This window comes from Anticarsia gemmatalis, chromosome Z (assembly GCF_050436995.1).
Source record: "Anticarsia gemmatalis isolate Benzon Research Colony breed Stoneville strain chromosome Z, ilAntGemm2 primary, whole genome shotgun sequence".
NCBI lineage: Eukaryota > Metazoa > Arthropoda > Insecta > Lepidoptera > Erebidae > Anticarsia > Anticarsia gemmatalis.
This window is the reverse complement of record NC_134776.1, coordinates 3832190-3849161: the sequence shown is the minus strand read 5'-3', so window position 1 is coordinate 3849161 and position 16972 is coordinate 3832190. Positions and strand designations below refer to the sequence as shown.

At 38.1% G+C, this 16972-nt stretch overlaps 1 protein-coding gene across 11 annotated transcripts in view; it reads left to right on the top strand.

The window, feature by feature from the left end:
* The window catches only part of fry (microtubule binding protein furry), a 61107-nt gene that overhangs the window by 24966 nt on the left and 19169 nt on the right, over window positions 1-16972 (top strand). For all 11 annotated transcript variants that reach the window (XM_076134278.1, XM_076134287.1, XM_076134280.1 and 8 more), the window contains 18 exons: window positions 5537-5659; window positions 6117-6250; window positions 6703-6804; window positions 7090-7224; window positions 7647-7838; window positions 8170-8261; window positions 8452-8575; window positions 8918-9099; window positions 9378-9494; window positions 9928-10097; window positions 11987-12082; window positions 12310-12510; window positions 12985-13151; window positions 14690-14948; window positions 15429-15554; window positions 15733-15836; window positions 16111-16314; window positions 16722-16919. In XM_076134278.1, the coding sequence (XP_075990393.1) occupies window positions 5537-5659; window positions 6117-6250; window positions 6703-6804; window positions 7090-7224; window positions 7647-7838; window positions 8170-8261; window positions 8452-8575; window positions 8918-9099; window positions 9378-9494; window positions 9928-10097; window positions 11987-12082; window positions 12310-12510; window positions 12985-13151; window positions 14690-14948; window positions 15429-15554; window positions 15733-15836; window positions 16111-16314; window positions 16722-16919 (2726 nt within the window). The remainder of the gene's footprint in view (window positions 1-5536; window positions 5660-6116; window positions 6251-6702; window positions 6805-7089; window positions 7225-7646; window positions 7839-8169; window positions 8262-8451; window positions 8576-8917; window positions 9100-9377; window positions 9495-9927; window positions 10098-11986; window positions 12083-12309; window positions 12511-12984; window positions 13152-14689; window positions 14949-15428; window positions 15555-15732; window positions 15837-16110; window positions 16315-16721; window positions 16920-16972) is intronic.

The following is a 16972-nucleotide window of genomic DNA, read 5'->3' as shown; positions in this document are numbered from 1 at the left end:
CTCCGGCAAAAAGTATAATACACTGGTTGAAAACAGTAATTATTTTGTTTCTATCAACCCCATGGAACGATGCGTGATATTATGTATGTATCTAAGTTATACAAAAACAATGGTAGCGACTCGAAAAGAGGTGACAGTTAATTATTCGCTTACCTGCTATATATGCACACAAAAGAACTGAAGTGCTGAAAATTTTATCTTTATGATAAAATGGTTTGTAAAATCAATTGTTCTGTCATAGATTAATGTTCGAAAAGGAATTAACTCAGGTATAGTTACCTCGTCAACTGACTAAATAGAAAAATAAGTTTTTATCGTCAACATCAAATGTCATCTCGACCTACATTCAGCCACAGCTATCAATTATTTAGAAACTAGTTAACAACGAGAGTCTGTAATGAAAAATATTATAGGTACACTGCGCAGATACTGTTTACTTCACCACTCTCGTAATTTCGTGGGTAAGTAAAAGAATAAATGTTAAAGATCAGATGTAGGAACGATTCATCAAAGCTTCACATTTTCAAGGCTCAGTCTTCAAGTCTTCAAGTCTCAGTGATCGGCATAGGTATAGGAGAGATCCTATACCTATGCCGATCACTGAGACTTGACTGAAATAATAATTGTGTACATTTTCAATCGGATGCGGCTGTCGCACGTACTATCGAAGTCACTCGTATATTTACAGCGTGCCACATATGTCTATGTCATTTATTTATATTATTAAATTATAAAAATTACGATCCATCTTTTCATTCTAACATTATTTAATGAAGACAATAAACTGCTATCGTGTCGACCCTAATTAGCCTTTTTTGTAAAAGTAAAAAATGCAGCCACGGCACGGTTTGTAATTTCGACGATTATTTTCTGTCTTTTCTATTAAGAAATAAACATTTTGTATTCAAAATAATTATACTTACCGTACGAACCCGGCCTTTGCCAGCATGGTGGTCTCAAGGCCTAACCCATTACCCTAAGACATTACGGGAGGAGACTCTTGCCCAGCAGTTGGTCATTAATAGGTTAAATAGTAAATTTATTGTTATATTTTAAATTTATTTGAATTTGAGAAGTTTTGAATTGAAGAGGATTTGAATTTGGTCGGATCCTGCCGCCGATAAGGGGACTTGCAAGAGAAGGGGGGGGGGGGGGCTTTGCCCAGCAGTGCGAGACTCAAACAGGCTAAGGAATAAAACATCCATACGAACAAAGAACGTAAATTACAACCAGACAGTATTAAAACATTTGTACAAGTAACATGTATGCATATGTTACTTCAAACTTGCATGTAACACATACTAAAGACGGGCCTTTATATTAATTAACGAAACCGCTGCGAAATGGCTCTATTCATAACTCCTGATCAATCGAACTAATCCCGCGAATGAGGACTCGTCTGCGACGTATACGTACTGTGAATATTTTGATTAACATAAGGATAAATCTTTGATCAAAATAGTTAATATTATGTAGATTTTTATGAATAAACTAGCGGACACGACTTCGTCTGGGTACAATTTTATCCCGTTGATTCTACTCCCGTGTTAATTTTAACCCCATCGATCCTGTACAAGCCTTGTCCCGACAGTTATGAACATATCAAGAAAATAATTATCCAATTTACTTTAGTTGTCAAAAGTTTTGCGCGTACATAAGTCTCGGTGATTCATTTTTATATAAATATTTTTTTGTCTCGCGGCGGACTACCAAATGTTACAAAAAAATTGCCGCGTGATTGCCAGACACAGCCCTAATTGGTTGGCTATAGCCCAGCCTAGAGTTTTAAGAGTAAAGCCACTAAATTAAGTCTCAATAAACAACAGCTGTGAAATGTTTATTTTGATTCATACTAAAGTAAGTAAAAGTCTTCCGTCGTTATTCGCAAGTCGTATTTTTGCCCAAACTCTGCTATTCCGATTATTATGATTCATTAGAATTATGTTATCCCTATTCGATGCCGAGTCGTCTCATATCTAATTATAGTCTCGGAAAACTGGCGCATGTCAAAAATGCTATTTTTATTCATATCTTAAAGTGCAACTTATTTTCAAGTCAGTTATTCGATAATATTTAGATTTAACAATTCATCTAGCAGTTCAGGTAAAAATACAAATAAAAGCTTGTAAAACTAACATAATAACTAAGCCCAAATTTAAACAATCCGATCTCGCGGTCAAATGTCAGAGGTGACAACAAAGGCAATTTCCATGTATCGCTGTTGTGCCTACGATTTGAACCCTAAAGGCAGTATTAATAAACTCTGTTGGACCTCACAAAGATGGAAATGCACGTCAGATGCAGTACAAAGCGAATTGATTTCATTGATCAATAGTTGGGCAAGTATTCCTTTGAGTGTCCTCAGGTAATTAAGGCGCGCGACGGCGACAAAGAGACCGCTCAGATGTTTTGTTAGTAGTTTGACTGTTTAATTAAATGTACGAATGGATTATTCAAAGGCTTAATACCAGACCGGAATGCCTTGACAGCTTTTTGAATGGACAAATATTTAATATTTTCTTGTCTGTTGAATGAGAGGGTTTCAGTCGTTTTAGGTGCCGCACTATTAATTTCGTATGACAAACTTTTCAGTAGTCAAAAACTGTCCTTTTAGTTTTTCCTATTTATTTTCATATTGCTACTGAGTTTTCCTGTATCGAGGTATTCGTTAAAGTTTTCGTTTTGATTATTATTTGACTAGCGAAACTTTTGCAAAGTTTTTAGCAAACTCCTAAGGGTTGTATGTTTGAAAAGTAAAAAGTAGCGACGGCTTCAATAATTGAGAGTACTGTCATAACCGTGAAAGTTTGTACCGAGTTTGAGTAATTATGTTTGTTACTCTTTTCAAATCAATGGATGAATATCTACGACATTTTTTTGAAAATTATGACCTTAGGGTTAATATTAGGCGAGGATGGATAGAGATAGTAGGAAACCTGGGTGTACAGAACATTGCCTACAAAATGCAGGAGAGAAGACCTAGACTGAGGGAGTATTTCTTTTTCTTCTTTTAAAAGACAACTCCCGCACTAAAAATTGCTTTTGTGTCGCGGGGACTTTCACAAACATACAAACGTGGATCGCACAAACAATTGTTTCGTATGGGAATCAAACTTACGACCTCGTAGATCCAGAAGACGCCACAAAACAAGGTTGGATACCGCAGTGCAAAAAGACATGAGTGAGTGTGGAGTTTCCTAATACGATGTCCGGGATAGAGCGAATTGGAGGAGATAGATTAGGAAGACTGACCCCAATACCAAATGGGATTCATAACATGGAAGAGAGAAAGAGTCTATAGATGAATTCTTTTTTGGAGATAGATGCGTGAAATTCTATGTCCCTATGATGGGGTGTTCGATTAGCAAAAAATAAATACGTGTTTCAGTGTCTGTAGAGAATCATCTCGTCAAATAGTGGACGAAAGCATATAGGGGAGTTTTTTGAGTTTAGGAGCCAAAAGCGCATAAAATGTTTGAGCCTTTATAAGAAAAATAAATATTCAATAGCCTCTTATTTTTATGATAAGTTTTATCTTTCTTTTATAAGTCGCCAAAAGAGCCGCATCTGCAGGCTTAGTTTTATACTAACCGGGTCTACTTGTATCCAACTAGGTATGCTTTTAAAATTCTTGACGGTAGCGTTAATTTGTGGGAATAATATAACTAATCGTGTTACTTTTACCGCTTATTTACGCTAATTTCATCGCTTATGGATAGGCGTAAGGTAACTTATCCCATAGATAAAATCAATAAATGTATGTAAAGCTGTCTAAATTCCGCATAATAAGCTAACCGATACTTATATTCCGAAGTGTTGAAAGCAGGGCTTAGTATTAAGCATTATTATACTTAATCGTTTCCGCCGCACAGCCCTAGAGCACAGCAAACATTGTAACGAACCTCCGTTTAAAAATACGTCACTTAATTAATATTCAAAACGTAATCAAAAAAGTTTCAATCATAATGACATAAATCTTGACCTATTTCTTAAATCTACCACTAACGGATAGACTATCCGGTAGACTAAGGTACAGCAAGTACAAGTACAATACTACATGTTAATCTAAACCGATGCCTATCTGGAGGAAGTAAAACCAGCCTTAATTAATATGATTAATAAAATAAAACTTACCATACAATGACATGATGAACACGGACACTCATCTGAGTCGAAACTTTTACGAAGCATCGGCAGGTACAGCATCTTTCAAAGCTCTTGAGTCACGGCAGTTACAACACAGATTTAAACACAAACTTTTATAAATTTACAGTTAAAAATATGCTGGCAACATTTTTAATTAAGTCACCATTTATTTCACAAACACCAGATGTTAAAACTAAATTACAATTACATTAATTACATTTTGTAGCACTTTAATTAATTAACTAGGCACACAATGAAGGGGTGCATAAAACACATTAAATTAAGTACCTAATTACATGTGCGGAAAGTTTGTCGCGATCGCCTAGACTCCGACGCGACGTGTTTACGAACATTCAGTTCGAAAGTTATGCCGAAACTGCCGCGGCCGCTTGCACACAGCTCCTAGCTCCGAAGAGAAGTGCTATCTCGCTTGCCGCATACACAATGCTTTGACGAACTGTAGTCAAAGCATTACTTAGATTGAATGTATATTCATTACTGTATATATTACAGCAAAGGCCTTTTGTACTAACACACACATTGATTTGTATTTCAGTTAATTCAAACGTAATATTCTAGGGGCTGGTTGCATTTCATGTATCTATTTGAAATATTTCAATGATTCATAATAATTTTGAAATGCTATTTACGTATTTCGTGGAGCTCGTTTGATACGGTCCTGTCCAATGTATCCGACTATAATTCTGTAGATTAGTTATAATTAATTATTTTAATTGATTTCGTTCAATTATAATTATTGAACGAAATAAATTCTTATGAAGTCTTCGAACTGGCCTTATCTTGTAGGGACTTCAAGAAACAAAAAATTTGTTATCCACCAAAATAATTTTTCACCCTGGGAATCAAACTCACGATCTCCGCACGCATTGGTAGCGACGTGTTGACCGCAACGGCTACGCTTACTACAGACGTGGACTTTTAAGTTAAACAAACATATAACATAAAATTACTTCTTCAGCATCACAGAGGCGCCCATAGCCAGTTGCGCTCACCGGTTGCTAAACGATTTGTGCCCTGTGGGTTAAGCAACCGTTGGCGCGGTCATACCATAGGTAGATGGGTGACCGCATAGTGGTATTTGAGCTGGGCGCGTCCATGCTTCTCCGGGCACGTTAAAAGTCGGTCCCTGCTGTTGTCTACTAAGATTATAGTCCTTAAGCCATGTCAAAGGCCTCTCGGGCGGCTTGAACAACTTTGACACTAGGTTGACCACTAACTATACGACAAATAAAGAAAAGCATCACGAAATTTGTGGACGTGAATGAAAGTAAAACAGTTAGTAGGGATCGTAGCCAGAGGCGGCCTTTGGTGTCAGCCAACCAGCAGAGAATCCTAATGTATTAAAAAACATTGTATTTGTTCGTCGCAGGTTCAGAAAAGGGTCGCGGTACACTGGACGCACTGCTCTGCACTACATATTGCAGGTCGCAGTTGTACCTCTCACGACAGCTGTCGCAACTACACCCGGAGCTCACCATGCCTATGTTCTCAGGTTTGTTCCATTTCGAACGTAGTCTATTTACGAAATCTTTGTGAAATACTGGCTTTATTGTGAAGTTTTCGGAAAAAAAAGGATACTAATAAGTTAGAACTAGAATAAAACGTAGTGGGGTACTATTTTGAAATGCAAAAATATTTCTTATGCTGTTGCAATATATTAATTAAAAATACTAACTGAAATTCACAACTTTTGCTAAATATTTGACTAAAATTATTCTTACTACATTCGCTTTCAAGTACGAAATATTCACATTTCTCGATACTATAAAGTTATGAATGGAATTCGCAGACTCGTAACTTTTCTAAACTTTACAGCAGAGTAAAAGACGAATACTAAGAAAATATCATTCTGCACGAGCGTTTCATAAGTTCATAAGTAAAGTAATATACTTAATAGTTGAGTTATGTTTATGTTCTTGTTAGTTATATGTATGTTTGTTTGTTTGCAGAGATCACAGCGCGGTTCCAGACTGCCCGTACAGAAGTGCGTCAACTGTTGCTTCAATATCTACTGCCGTGGCTTGTCAACATTGAACTAGTGGATCCGAATGTACCGCCCGCCAACCCGCTGTCGTACATACAGGTTAGTTACATTTAAGTCTAGATTTAATTATTGTCTTTCGTTTAATGTGTAATATGGGAATTAAGTAATAATTAATTAATTATCTTTACTCCATTCACAAAGTAGCTTTAGTGTCGAAGACATTAAGACTGCTTATACACCTGTTATCTAGATTGGTAAACAACTTATGCATCTCGTTACCTCGTTACGAACTCAAAAATATGTTCCACATTTCACATTTATTAGTGGGATTTGTCTTCGCACATTGTCTTGCTTCCACACACAACACTGGAAAAAGCAAACCTTAAACGTATTAAAGTTCTACAGTATTCAAGAAACTAATTTAAATTTTCCTTTAAAATCAGAGAATTGGTTGAGGCACACATAATCCTTTGTATCGTATTACTCATAAGTTTTACTATTGTCCGTATTAAACACCTTTTAACTACAGTGTTTATATTTTCGTCTCACAGTACTACGCAGCGGAGGCAGGTCGTGGTGGACGCCGCGAGGGTCTCGGCTCTGCTGAAGCGACAGAGATGGTTCTCAACAATCTGTTCTACATCACCGCTAAGGTAAATATCACGGCGAAAAAATTGTATTATATTGCTGACTCTATTTGCCGCTACAATCTTGATTCTTATTTACGAGCATCATCACTATCGTGTCTTTGTCTATCCCGTAACCTACCGGTGTGTGTACGGTAACGTATACCACTGCTGCACACATGTCTCGGGTTCGAATCCCGGGTGGGGCACTAAAGTAAATCGTGACATTTTCAAACAACACATTCTAACTAAGATTTTCCTGAGCATATTTCTTCATTTATTTCCAAGCTAACTGCTGAATTTGTTTGTTAGTTCTCGGACAACCACCCCAAAGAGATCGAGGAGCTGTGGTCCACGCTGTGCGCGTGCTGGCCCAACAACCTGAAGGTCATCATCCGGTACCTCATCATCGTCTCCGGGATGGCGCCCAACGAGTTACTGCCTTATGTGAGTATTATACACCTTATATACAAGACATTGGGATATTCCTTAGTGATGAGAAGATTTACGGATTATACCTCGTCTGTGACAGATAAGACCCTAAGATGGAATGAAATAGACAGTAACAGTTGTTTCAAAAAACGATATAACGAATTTACACTGGAAAATGGAATAGAATAAGTGTTACACGGGCTACATAAGGTTACATAAGGCTATGCTACGTTTTATTTTTGGTTCCTCTCAACAAACTGTCGAGTGTCGTATGCACCTGTCCTAGGCACTAGGCAAGTAAATCAGGATTATATATTGTTTTTTCATTTCTATTACTGTGCAATATAAATGATTATATGCATAGATAACTATCGAATTACTTAACACATAACCTTTAATTTTCCTATAAAAAAAAATCAATCTCCTTATTCCCACAGGCGAAGCGGGTAGTCCTATACCTCGCACGTTCCCGCCCCGAGCGTCTTCTGGACGAGATGATGACGGAACTACAGACAGTGGAAACACTCAACTGTCTCATAGAACGGACTGAGACGCCGCCCTTCTACAGACTCACTTCCATGAGAAAGGCCACATCTGGACATAGTGATGGACCTGGCACCGGCTCGCAGGTAACATAGGCATTTTATATTTTAGATTTGAACAAACTCCTTACGAAAGACGATATAGACGTAAACTTGGTATATTAATTATAAGTGCTCCGTTTGTTTTAAGCTAATAAGCTATTAAAAAATGGTAGTACGATGGCTTTGTACCTGTTACCTTGACGCGTATTTATTTATTACAATTGTTCTGTATTGTTAAACGTGTTCTGTAAACGTTACGCATGGAACTTTACTATTGTTTGCTAGAATTTGCATTATCATATTCTTAACTTGTCCTAATTCATATTTACATTCAGATATTTGACATAGTTTAATAGCAATATTTATTTTTTATTAGGACGCTACAGGCAGAACTGGTGAACTAGCTCCTGTTGAGAAAGGCACGATACACACCAAGAGACATAGCGGCGAAGATCCCGCTAAAGCCAGGTTAGTCTACTCACGTTCACGTACCCTTACGTACACGCATAATATATGTTCGTGTACGTAAAACTTAATATTAATAACATCATTTATTTGCATTATGTTAATAAAATTATGGAAAGTTAGTAAAATAGCGTTATATAATGATTTAATGTAAAATAAAACTATGAACTAACGTGGTATTTTGTATGTACAGTGGTGCCAAAGCTCCGGACACGCCTAACGCGAGAGTACAAGACAAGCGTGCATCAGCACCGCCTTGTTCCACTCCGCCGGCTGATGAAGAACCTTCCCCGCCTTCTGATGGAGACGCTACACCGGTCAGTAAATATACAATACAATTTGTATTATTGTGATTGTTAAACGAGACCATTGTCTGCCTTCACCAATAATTTTCGCTTTTACGAAAATACATACGGATAAAATTCTAAAGTATAAGAAAAAAATCTAAGCACATATAAAACGGGTCTTACTTTTGTAAATTTTTTGTAGAAAGAGACTTTGAAACTAAACTTCACATTTTAATTAAAAGCGTTGATTATTGTCTTTAAATCGATATGAATCAATCAGTTAGCCATTCGTTTTATTACGTGGCTAATGACCTCTAAGAATCAATCTTGTATACTAGGTAATATGGATACTAATTTAACTTCTTGTTGTAGACCGGTCTTTGCCCGGAGTCTGGCGTGACGCCCATAGCCGGCAGCGCGCCTCAAACTCCGCAAGACACTCGCATGGACGTGCCACAACCCCGGCCGCTGCCCATGCCGGAGTACGGAGGCTTCTTCGCGCTACTTACCGAGTATCTACCTGACACCAGCCAGCCTATCTCTGGATTCCATAGGTAACATAAATTCTTCGAAATATATTTTTGTTTGTGTTGTAATAAAACAAAAATTACATCGCCTGAAATTACTCCCTAAGCCTTTTGTTAAAAAACAATTTAAAACGCAACTGTATTCAAAAAGCGTTGATTTAGTTTTACTAAGTTCATATTTCGTAGTAATCCATTTTAACATTATAAATCCGAAAGCATCTCCGTTTAAACCATTCAATAGACTTGGAAATAATTAAGACTAAGGATCAAACATATAGAAACTAATTATGACCTCTCTTACGCAGGTGTAACGTAGCAGTGATGTTGCTATGTGACGTGGTGTTGGACGGCGTGGAGCTGGACTGGTCTATCCACGTGCCGCTCATGCTGCACATCGTGTTCCTTGGCATGGACCATACCAGGTAATATACTGCTATTATTATTTCCAATTGTTCACAAAACTACAAATTATTATACGTCAATCATGAATGGAAAGGGGACAGATTCGAGTTCTAACAATCATTCATTTAACAGCTGTTATCTTTTGGTTTAAGATTTTCAGTTCCGGTCCACCTTTAGTATAAAATATAATAAGCATTATGGCCTTCGCTCTATCACCTTTATTTAGGTGGTTGTGGTTAAATCGGTAGTTTTCCTTCTTTTCAATTTCTATTATCCTTACATAAGTAGCACTCGTTACTTACGTTAGCACTTGTCTTTTCGCTGGTCGAAGGTATCTTTCCGGAAACAGGGAAGTGTTAGACCAAATGAGGCTTAGACACTTGAACTTACGTACGTAAGTAACTCTTTATACCACAAAAGAGTGATAAGTGTATAACATGTGGGTTATTTCAGATGGATAGTGCACCAGCACTGCCGGCAGCTGCTGCTGAACCTGCTGGTGGCGGTGGCGGCGCACCACGACCACTTGACGGTGGCGCGCGTGCTGCTCGCCAGCCGCTCCGCGCAGCTCGGCCTCGGCATACCGCCGCCCACGCTGCCGCTACTGCCGCATAACTTCACCGGTTAGTATTCTTATCAGGTGATCATTGGACCCAGATGACAATTAAATTCTGTTTTCATCACGTTATAAATCAAATAATCGCAGCATCGGCCCAGCAAGCCTAAATGCCAGTTTGAACCCTACACGCCAAAGCCGTTTCTAAATAACACGCAGAAAGAAGTTATAATATAGTCTATACCATATACAGGGTGTCCCAAAACTCAACGATAATCCGTGACAGGATGAAAGGCCAAGTCATACCGGTTCTAGGAAAAATAAAAAAAAAATTCCATATCACTCAGTTCAGCAATAATAGACACTTTTCAAAAAAGTTGAAATTCCACACCCTTGGTCGCATTTTCAAGTCCTGTGATCACCAATGTCACAATTTCGCTGTGTTTTTTTGAATTTCGTAATCTTCATTAAATATGCCATTAATCGTAAAACAAATTAATGCACAAAACATTGTTAATTTAATAAAAAAAGTTAAGTTTTAGTGAGTCATGGTTCACAAAAATATCGTTAGTTAACTTTGACGCTTCATATTGAAAAAAAAATGTACTACACTACCCTTGGCAAGTTGTTTCAAAAGTTGGCGCATTTAATCAAGATTTTAAAACGGTGCAACACTTGTCACTTTTCTTGCCATTAAAAATGTTATTTTTATTTGAACGACGAGTATCCTCGAAAATGGATCGAACGCAGTGGTACAATTGTATGGCGTCCTCTTTCCCGCGATCTAAATCCAGTAGATATTTTTTACTGGGAATGCGTAAAAGACAAAGTCTATTCGAAATCAATACAAAATTTATCAAAACTTCGCCAGAAAATTGACACAGCGTCAGAGGTAATAAATACAAGGAATTTTGCTTGACTGGTGCAAAGGTCTTTTGTAAGGCGTTGCAGAGCCTGTATTCGTGCCAGAGGAAAACAATTCGGAATTACTTTAGTTTAAGGAGAATAATTAAATAAGAACGATGGTTCGTTCATTCCTTTTTTTTTATTATCATTACCTATTATGTTTATTACATTAAATATTGGTTATGTACTGACTCAATTACATCTTTACTAAAAATAATTGCTTTCCTCTGGCACGAATACAGGCTCTGCTACGCCTTACAAAAGACCTTTGCACCAGTCAAGCAAAATTCCTTGTATTTATTACCTCTGACGCTGTGTCAATTTTCTGGCGAAGTTTTGATAGATTTTGTATTGATTTCGAATAGACTTTGTCTTTTACGCATTCCCAGTAAAAAATATCTACTGGATTTAGATCGCGGGAAAGAGGACGCCATACAATTGTACCACTGCGTTCGATCCATTTTCGAGGATACTCGTCGTTCAAATAAAAATAACATTTTTAATGGCAAGAAAAGTGACAAGTGTTGCACCGTTTTAAAATCTTGATTAAATGCGCCAACTTTTGAAACAACTTGCCAAGGGTAGTGTAGTACATTTTTTTTTCAATATGAAGCGTCAAAGTTAACTAACGATATTTTTGTGAACCATGACTCACTAAAACTTAACTTTTTTTATTAAATTAACAATGTTTTGTGCATTAATTTGTTTTACGATTAATAGCATATTTAATGAAGATCACGAAATTCAAAAAAACACAGCGAAATTGTGACATTGGTGATCACAGGACTTGAAAATGCGACCAAGGGTGTGGAATTTCAACTTTTTTGAAAAGTGTCTATTATTGCTGAACTAAGTGATATGGAATTTTTTTTTTATTTTTCCTAGAACCGGTATGACTTGGCCTTTCATCCTGTCACGGATTATCGTTGAGTTATGGGACACCCTGTATAATGATAAAATTCTAAAAATGCAATGGGACTGGTTAACATTAATGATTTTTAATTTAAGTAATTTCAATTTAAAATTGTATGCTTCTCTGTTCCTCGTTAGAACCGGACGCAGCGTTCGACAGCTATCCACAATGTGAACACTCGCCACGCTCGCACGCACGATCACTCAGCTCCGACCCGCAAGTCACGCCTGAAGGTAAGTCAAGTTTCAGCATCTAATTACTTATTTACACCCGATAAGGCGTATAAAAAAGGAACTTATTTAAATTTCTTGAAATGTACTAGACATTTTCGTCACTTCTCCTTTTCTGCCACCTTTAAAAACTTTAAGTAGACACTAAAATCCAGTAATTTCCACAAGCAAACATATTAAAATATTCCATTAACATTGCTATTAAATTCATCTATATCTGTTTTGTACAGGTGAATGCGACAATTACCCATCTCTGCCAGTGATAGTGACGGCGGACACCGAGACTGAGACACCAGCGCCGACGGAACCCGCGCCCGAGGCCGAGCCGGCCGAGCTGCCCGTCGCTGACGTCATCAAGTCTCTCGTGCACTTCCTAGCCAACAGACCCACTAACATGCCGCTGTGGCTGTATGAAGATATCACAGCCAAAGGTAAGGAACACTGCCATCTATATTATATGCGGGTTTTGATAACCTATATACATTCTATAAATTGGTTGCCCCTTGTTCATTTCTTCGGTAAACCTACACAGATATTCATGTAATTACGGAGGTTGGCTTGCTCTAGAGTCATGTCTCTAGAAACTACACGTGGCTGAAATCTAGTTTAACATTAAGATATGTACGTCGTGACTTGATCGAAATCTTTTATCCGAGGCTACACTATTAGATAAGAATAACGTCAACTCTTTCCCTGGCGAGCATTTTTTTGAAGTATTAGGCTTGCTACACACAAAACCGACCCGACTCACTTGTTCAACTTGTGCCGATCGGGTTCAACTACTCGTATTCGGTTTCGCCGTCCGGCTAGGCCGATTAATTTCGAACCGAACATGTGTGTAACAAGTCTGATTACACATATTATTTATTTGTATCTAAATAATAATAACCAATGTTCTCCATCAGTGTGGACACTACGCAGTTGCCAGCAGATGTCGACACTGTTACGTCACGTGTTGCGCGTGTTCCGCGAGTCGCTGCCACACGCGCTCATCTCGGAGCGCTGGGCGCAGACCGCGCTGCAGCTCGGACTCTCCTGCCCTTCTAGACATTACGCCGGCCGATCACTGCAGGTACAACACTATTGTTATAATCATTTGGTTTTATGTACTCTTTAAATGCATTTCCGGGTTAATCACTACAGATAAAACTCATTTTTTATTAGCATTATTGTGTTAAACATAGGTAGGACAAAATGTCTCTGAGCATTCGTAGTGATAACCTATACCAGGCACACGCACGTCATTAGCATCTCAGCATCCCAATGCGCATTAGAGAAACCAAAGAGGTTGACTTGGTCGAAATCAAATGGAAATCCTGGACGAAACAAAAGCCAATACACAATTTTGAATCATGTACTATCGAACCAACTGAATCATGACCCATTTTGCCGATAATTCGCTTGACACCGTCAAAGCAGTAAGAATTTCATATCTATCGTCAAAGTTGCACTTAGGACATTTTAAACATGAATACGACGGTGTTATGATGTATCTACGACTACAGACAACTTTGACCTTTGTTATTACAGTACTAGATACGTTTTCGATAAATCACTCTTAATTTGAATCTAGAATGTTAATAGTCTAAATTCTTTTCACGACGAAAAAATCTACTATTTGTGTCAAATGTCAAATAGCCCGTCATCTAGAAATCTGTGAAACGATTAGGGTAACCACTATAGTCATTGCCCAGCAAACAGTATTTGCCAACGTTAAGCAATAATACGTTTATTTTAATTTCTAAAGTAACCAGTTCAAATGAATTGCGATATATGTCACTTTTAGAATATTGGTAACATTTTTAATATATAAAACTCATGTCCGACGTTTGTGCGACAGGTGTGTAGTTCGAAAAGAAAAAGTAAGTTTGTTGTAATTTTTGTTAAGGATAACACATTTGAATTTATTGTAGTGCCTATATAACATACTGTTTTAACTGTTACTTCTTTCGTTGAGTTTTAAAATGGGGTGGGCGATTACTGTGATTTTAGAAGTCGTTTTTTGTTAGTAATTTATTTCTATGTTTCCAAATTTATTGAAACAAACGACTGACGTTCCATTAGAAAGAATATTAAAGTTGCGTTTTTAATAGAGTTTAAGTCAATGTTTTACTAAATAAACATACTAATGACTAAAATGGTGTATCAATTCTTTAACCGGGTAATAACTATGCTGGTTACCCTATATTATTTTAATTTGTATAGTTACATTATTTCCTGTAATGGCCGATTTAGCCATGTCCTGAGTGAGTATCGAACCCACTCCTGACGCGTTGCAGTCGTAACATCAACCCACTACGCCACGGAGCCTGTTGAAAACGGTAACAAAGCATTATTGAATTGACGCACAAATATTTTTCGCAATAATGACAGATAACAAATTCATTACCAAGGAAACGTAGGTTCAAGCGAATTTCGACCTACGTGTATATAGACGTGTTTTAGAAAATGAGCACATGGTGGGTCATGATTCAGTTTGTTCGATAGTACATTGTAGCTATGACTCGCCCATGGTATATAGGGCCAAATAAGTTTGTTATACTTCTGAAATTTACAACAATATTCTAGACTCATATTAAAATTGTTTCCTTAAACTATTTTTACCTCTAGGTGTTCCGTTTCATCGGCGTGGCGATGACCGGTCGCATGGTATCCGACATACTCTCCCGCCTGGTGGAGACCGTGGCGGAACAAGGCGAGGACATGCAAGGCTACGTCACGGAACTGCTGCTAACTTTAGAAGCCGCTGTAGATTCGCTCGAGTCTAACTTCAGACCGCTTGATTACATGCGCGATATATTCAAGAGTACGCCCAATTTGAATAACAAGGACGGTGGACCACCCACCAATGGTGGAGCTTTTGCAGCCGGTTAGTATACGTTTATTATGTATAGTAATAATGATCACTTGCAATACTTGATGAATAATGTTTACTTGACTAAATACCTCTTTTGTGAGAACCCCTATTTGGTAGGTGCTAGAAAATTGATATGTGGTGTGTTAAACTTAGGGAATGTTCATATCTGACGGAACACACGTCGCGTATTATCGGTCGCGCAACGCCAGAACAGACAAATGTATAAAAAACACTCGACCGTTCACACTCAACCGTCTATGCGTCGGTGCGACGCATCTTCCGTCAGATATGAACCTTCCTTAAGTTTTGGAAAAAAATAGGCACGCCATTAGGTGTTTTACAATTACCAATGCCCATCTTCAACACTTATATGGCAATGCAACTGTAAATTAAACAATAAGCTTTAAAGAAATAGTATAATTTATCTAAGGTGTGTATAATGTAGTTTTAAATAGTAACTAATTAATAATTAGTGATTATACTTGTCGTTAGGTAAACGTTCGCCGGGCGTGTGCGTGGGGTGCGTGACGAACCACACGCGTAGCACCAGCTACTCGGTGTCGTACTGCATACGCAAGAACAACGCGCCGCCGCCCAACAACGAGAAACAACAACACGGTACATAACACACACTTTATTTTATACCCTTTAACAATGTATTCAATTACAATAAACACATATAACACTCAGGGTTGTTATATTTTGTTAGTGGTATTCATACCATAGCAGTCTATCTTAGCCCATCAATGAAAAAAAAATGCAATGATTATTTTCTTATGGCTTTTCATATTTATAGAACGTCCGCGGCCGTGCAGCGAAGCAGCGAAGGGTGTCTGCTCGAACTTGTGTCGGTCACGATCGGCTCAGTCACTCAAATTACTCGGCGACACTGCTACACAGGTAATATATAACACCTTTTATTAGAACTACCAAACTACTTGAATACATTACTACTAGTCGCAAAATATAAATCATTATTATCATAGCAACCTAGCTAATTCAAGTTCAGTAATAAACTTTTAGTTTTAAATTTGATAACGAATGTTCGTTATGTAGCCGACCAATAACACTTCCAACCACCCAATTCTCCTTTAAACGGCAAACAGAACGTCGTTGATGTGAATGTGATTTTGAGGTCTTTCTTTTAACTTGAACAACTTACGTTTCTATACAGGATGATAAGTTAACAATCCTAGCGACGTTGTTCTGGGTGGGCGCGTCACTGCTGGAGTCGGACTACGAGCACGAGTTCTTGCTCGGCGTGCGGCTGTTGTCGCGCGTCATGTCGCGACTGCCGCTCGACAGACCCGACGCGAGAGAGCGACTTGACCGCACGCAGGCACATACCTCGCCCTCACTACATGCGTTGTTACTAAAGGTAAGTTATTGGGACTGGGACTTAGATAAATCGTTGGATCTTAAGATTTACGTAGTTTTTTCAATGTGGTGCTGCCTAATAATTGATCCTATTTTGTTTTTGACAAATATTAATATTTTCGTCAAAGCCGTTCTCGTTTACTAACTTGATATTCTTTTAGTGTGTAGTAATTCCTACCTGTGCACACGCATGTAAACTCTTTTGTTGATTCGTGGTCTGAAAGCATCTAAAATAAAATCATACTACGATCGATATATCATACCATCGAGCATCATCAAAACACAGCCTATGAACTTCAATAATAAGAACAAAGCAACAAATCAGAAAATATTTCACGATACAACATTAACGCACATGCCATATAGTTTCAATCTATTTGAAAATAATAATAAGTTTTCCATCATCAGGGTTGCACGCACCCCAACACGTACGAGCCCGTGGTGGGCGTGCTCGTGGACATGATCCCGCTGCTGGAGCTGCCGGTCATCGACCCCACGCAGTCCGTCGCCTTCCCCATGACCGTGGTGGCGCTACTACCGTACATGTTACTACATTATGAAGATGCTAACGAACTGTGCGTGCGCGCCGCGTGTCATATCGCACAGGTAATACTTTATATTATTTAATTTTTTCTATGTTATAAGACAGTTTATGTACG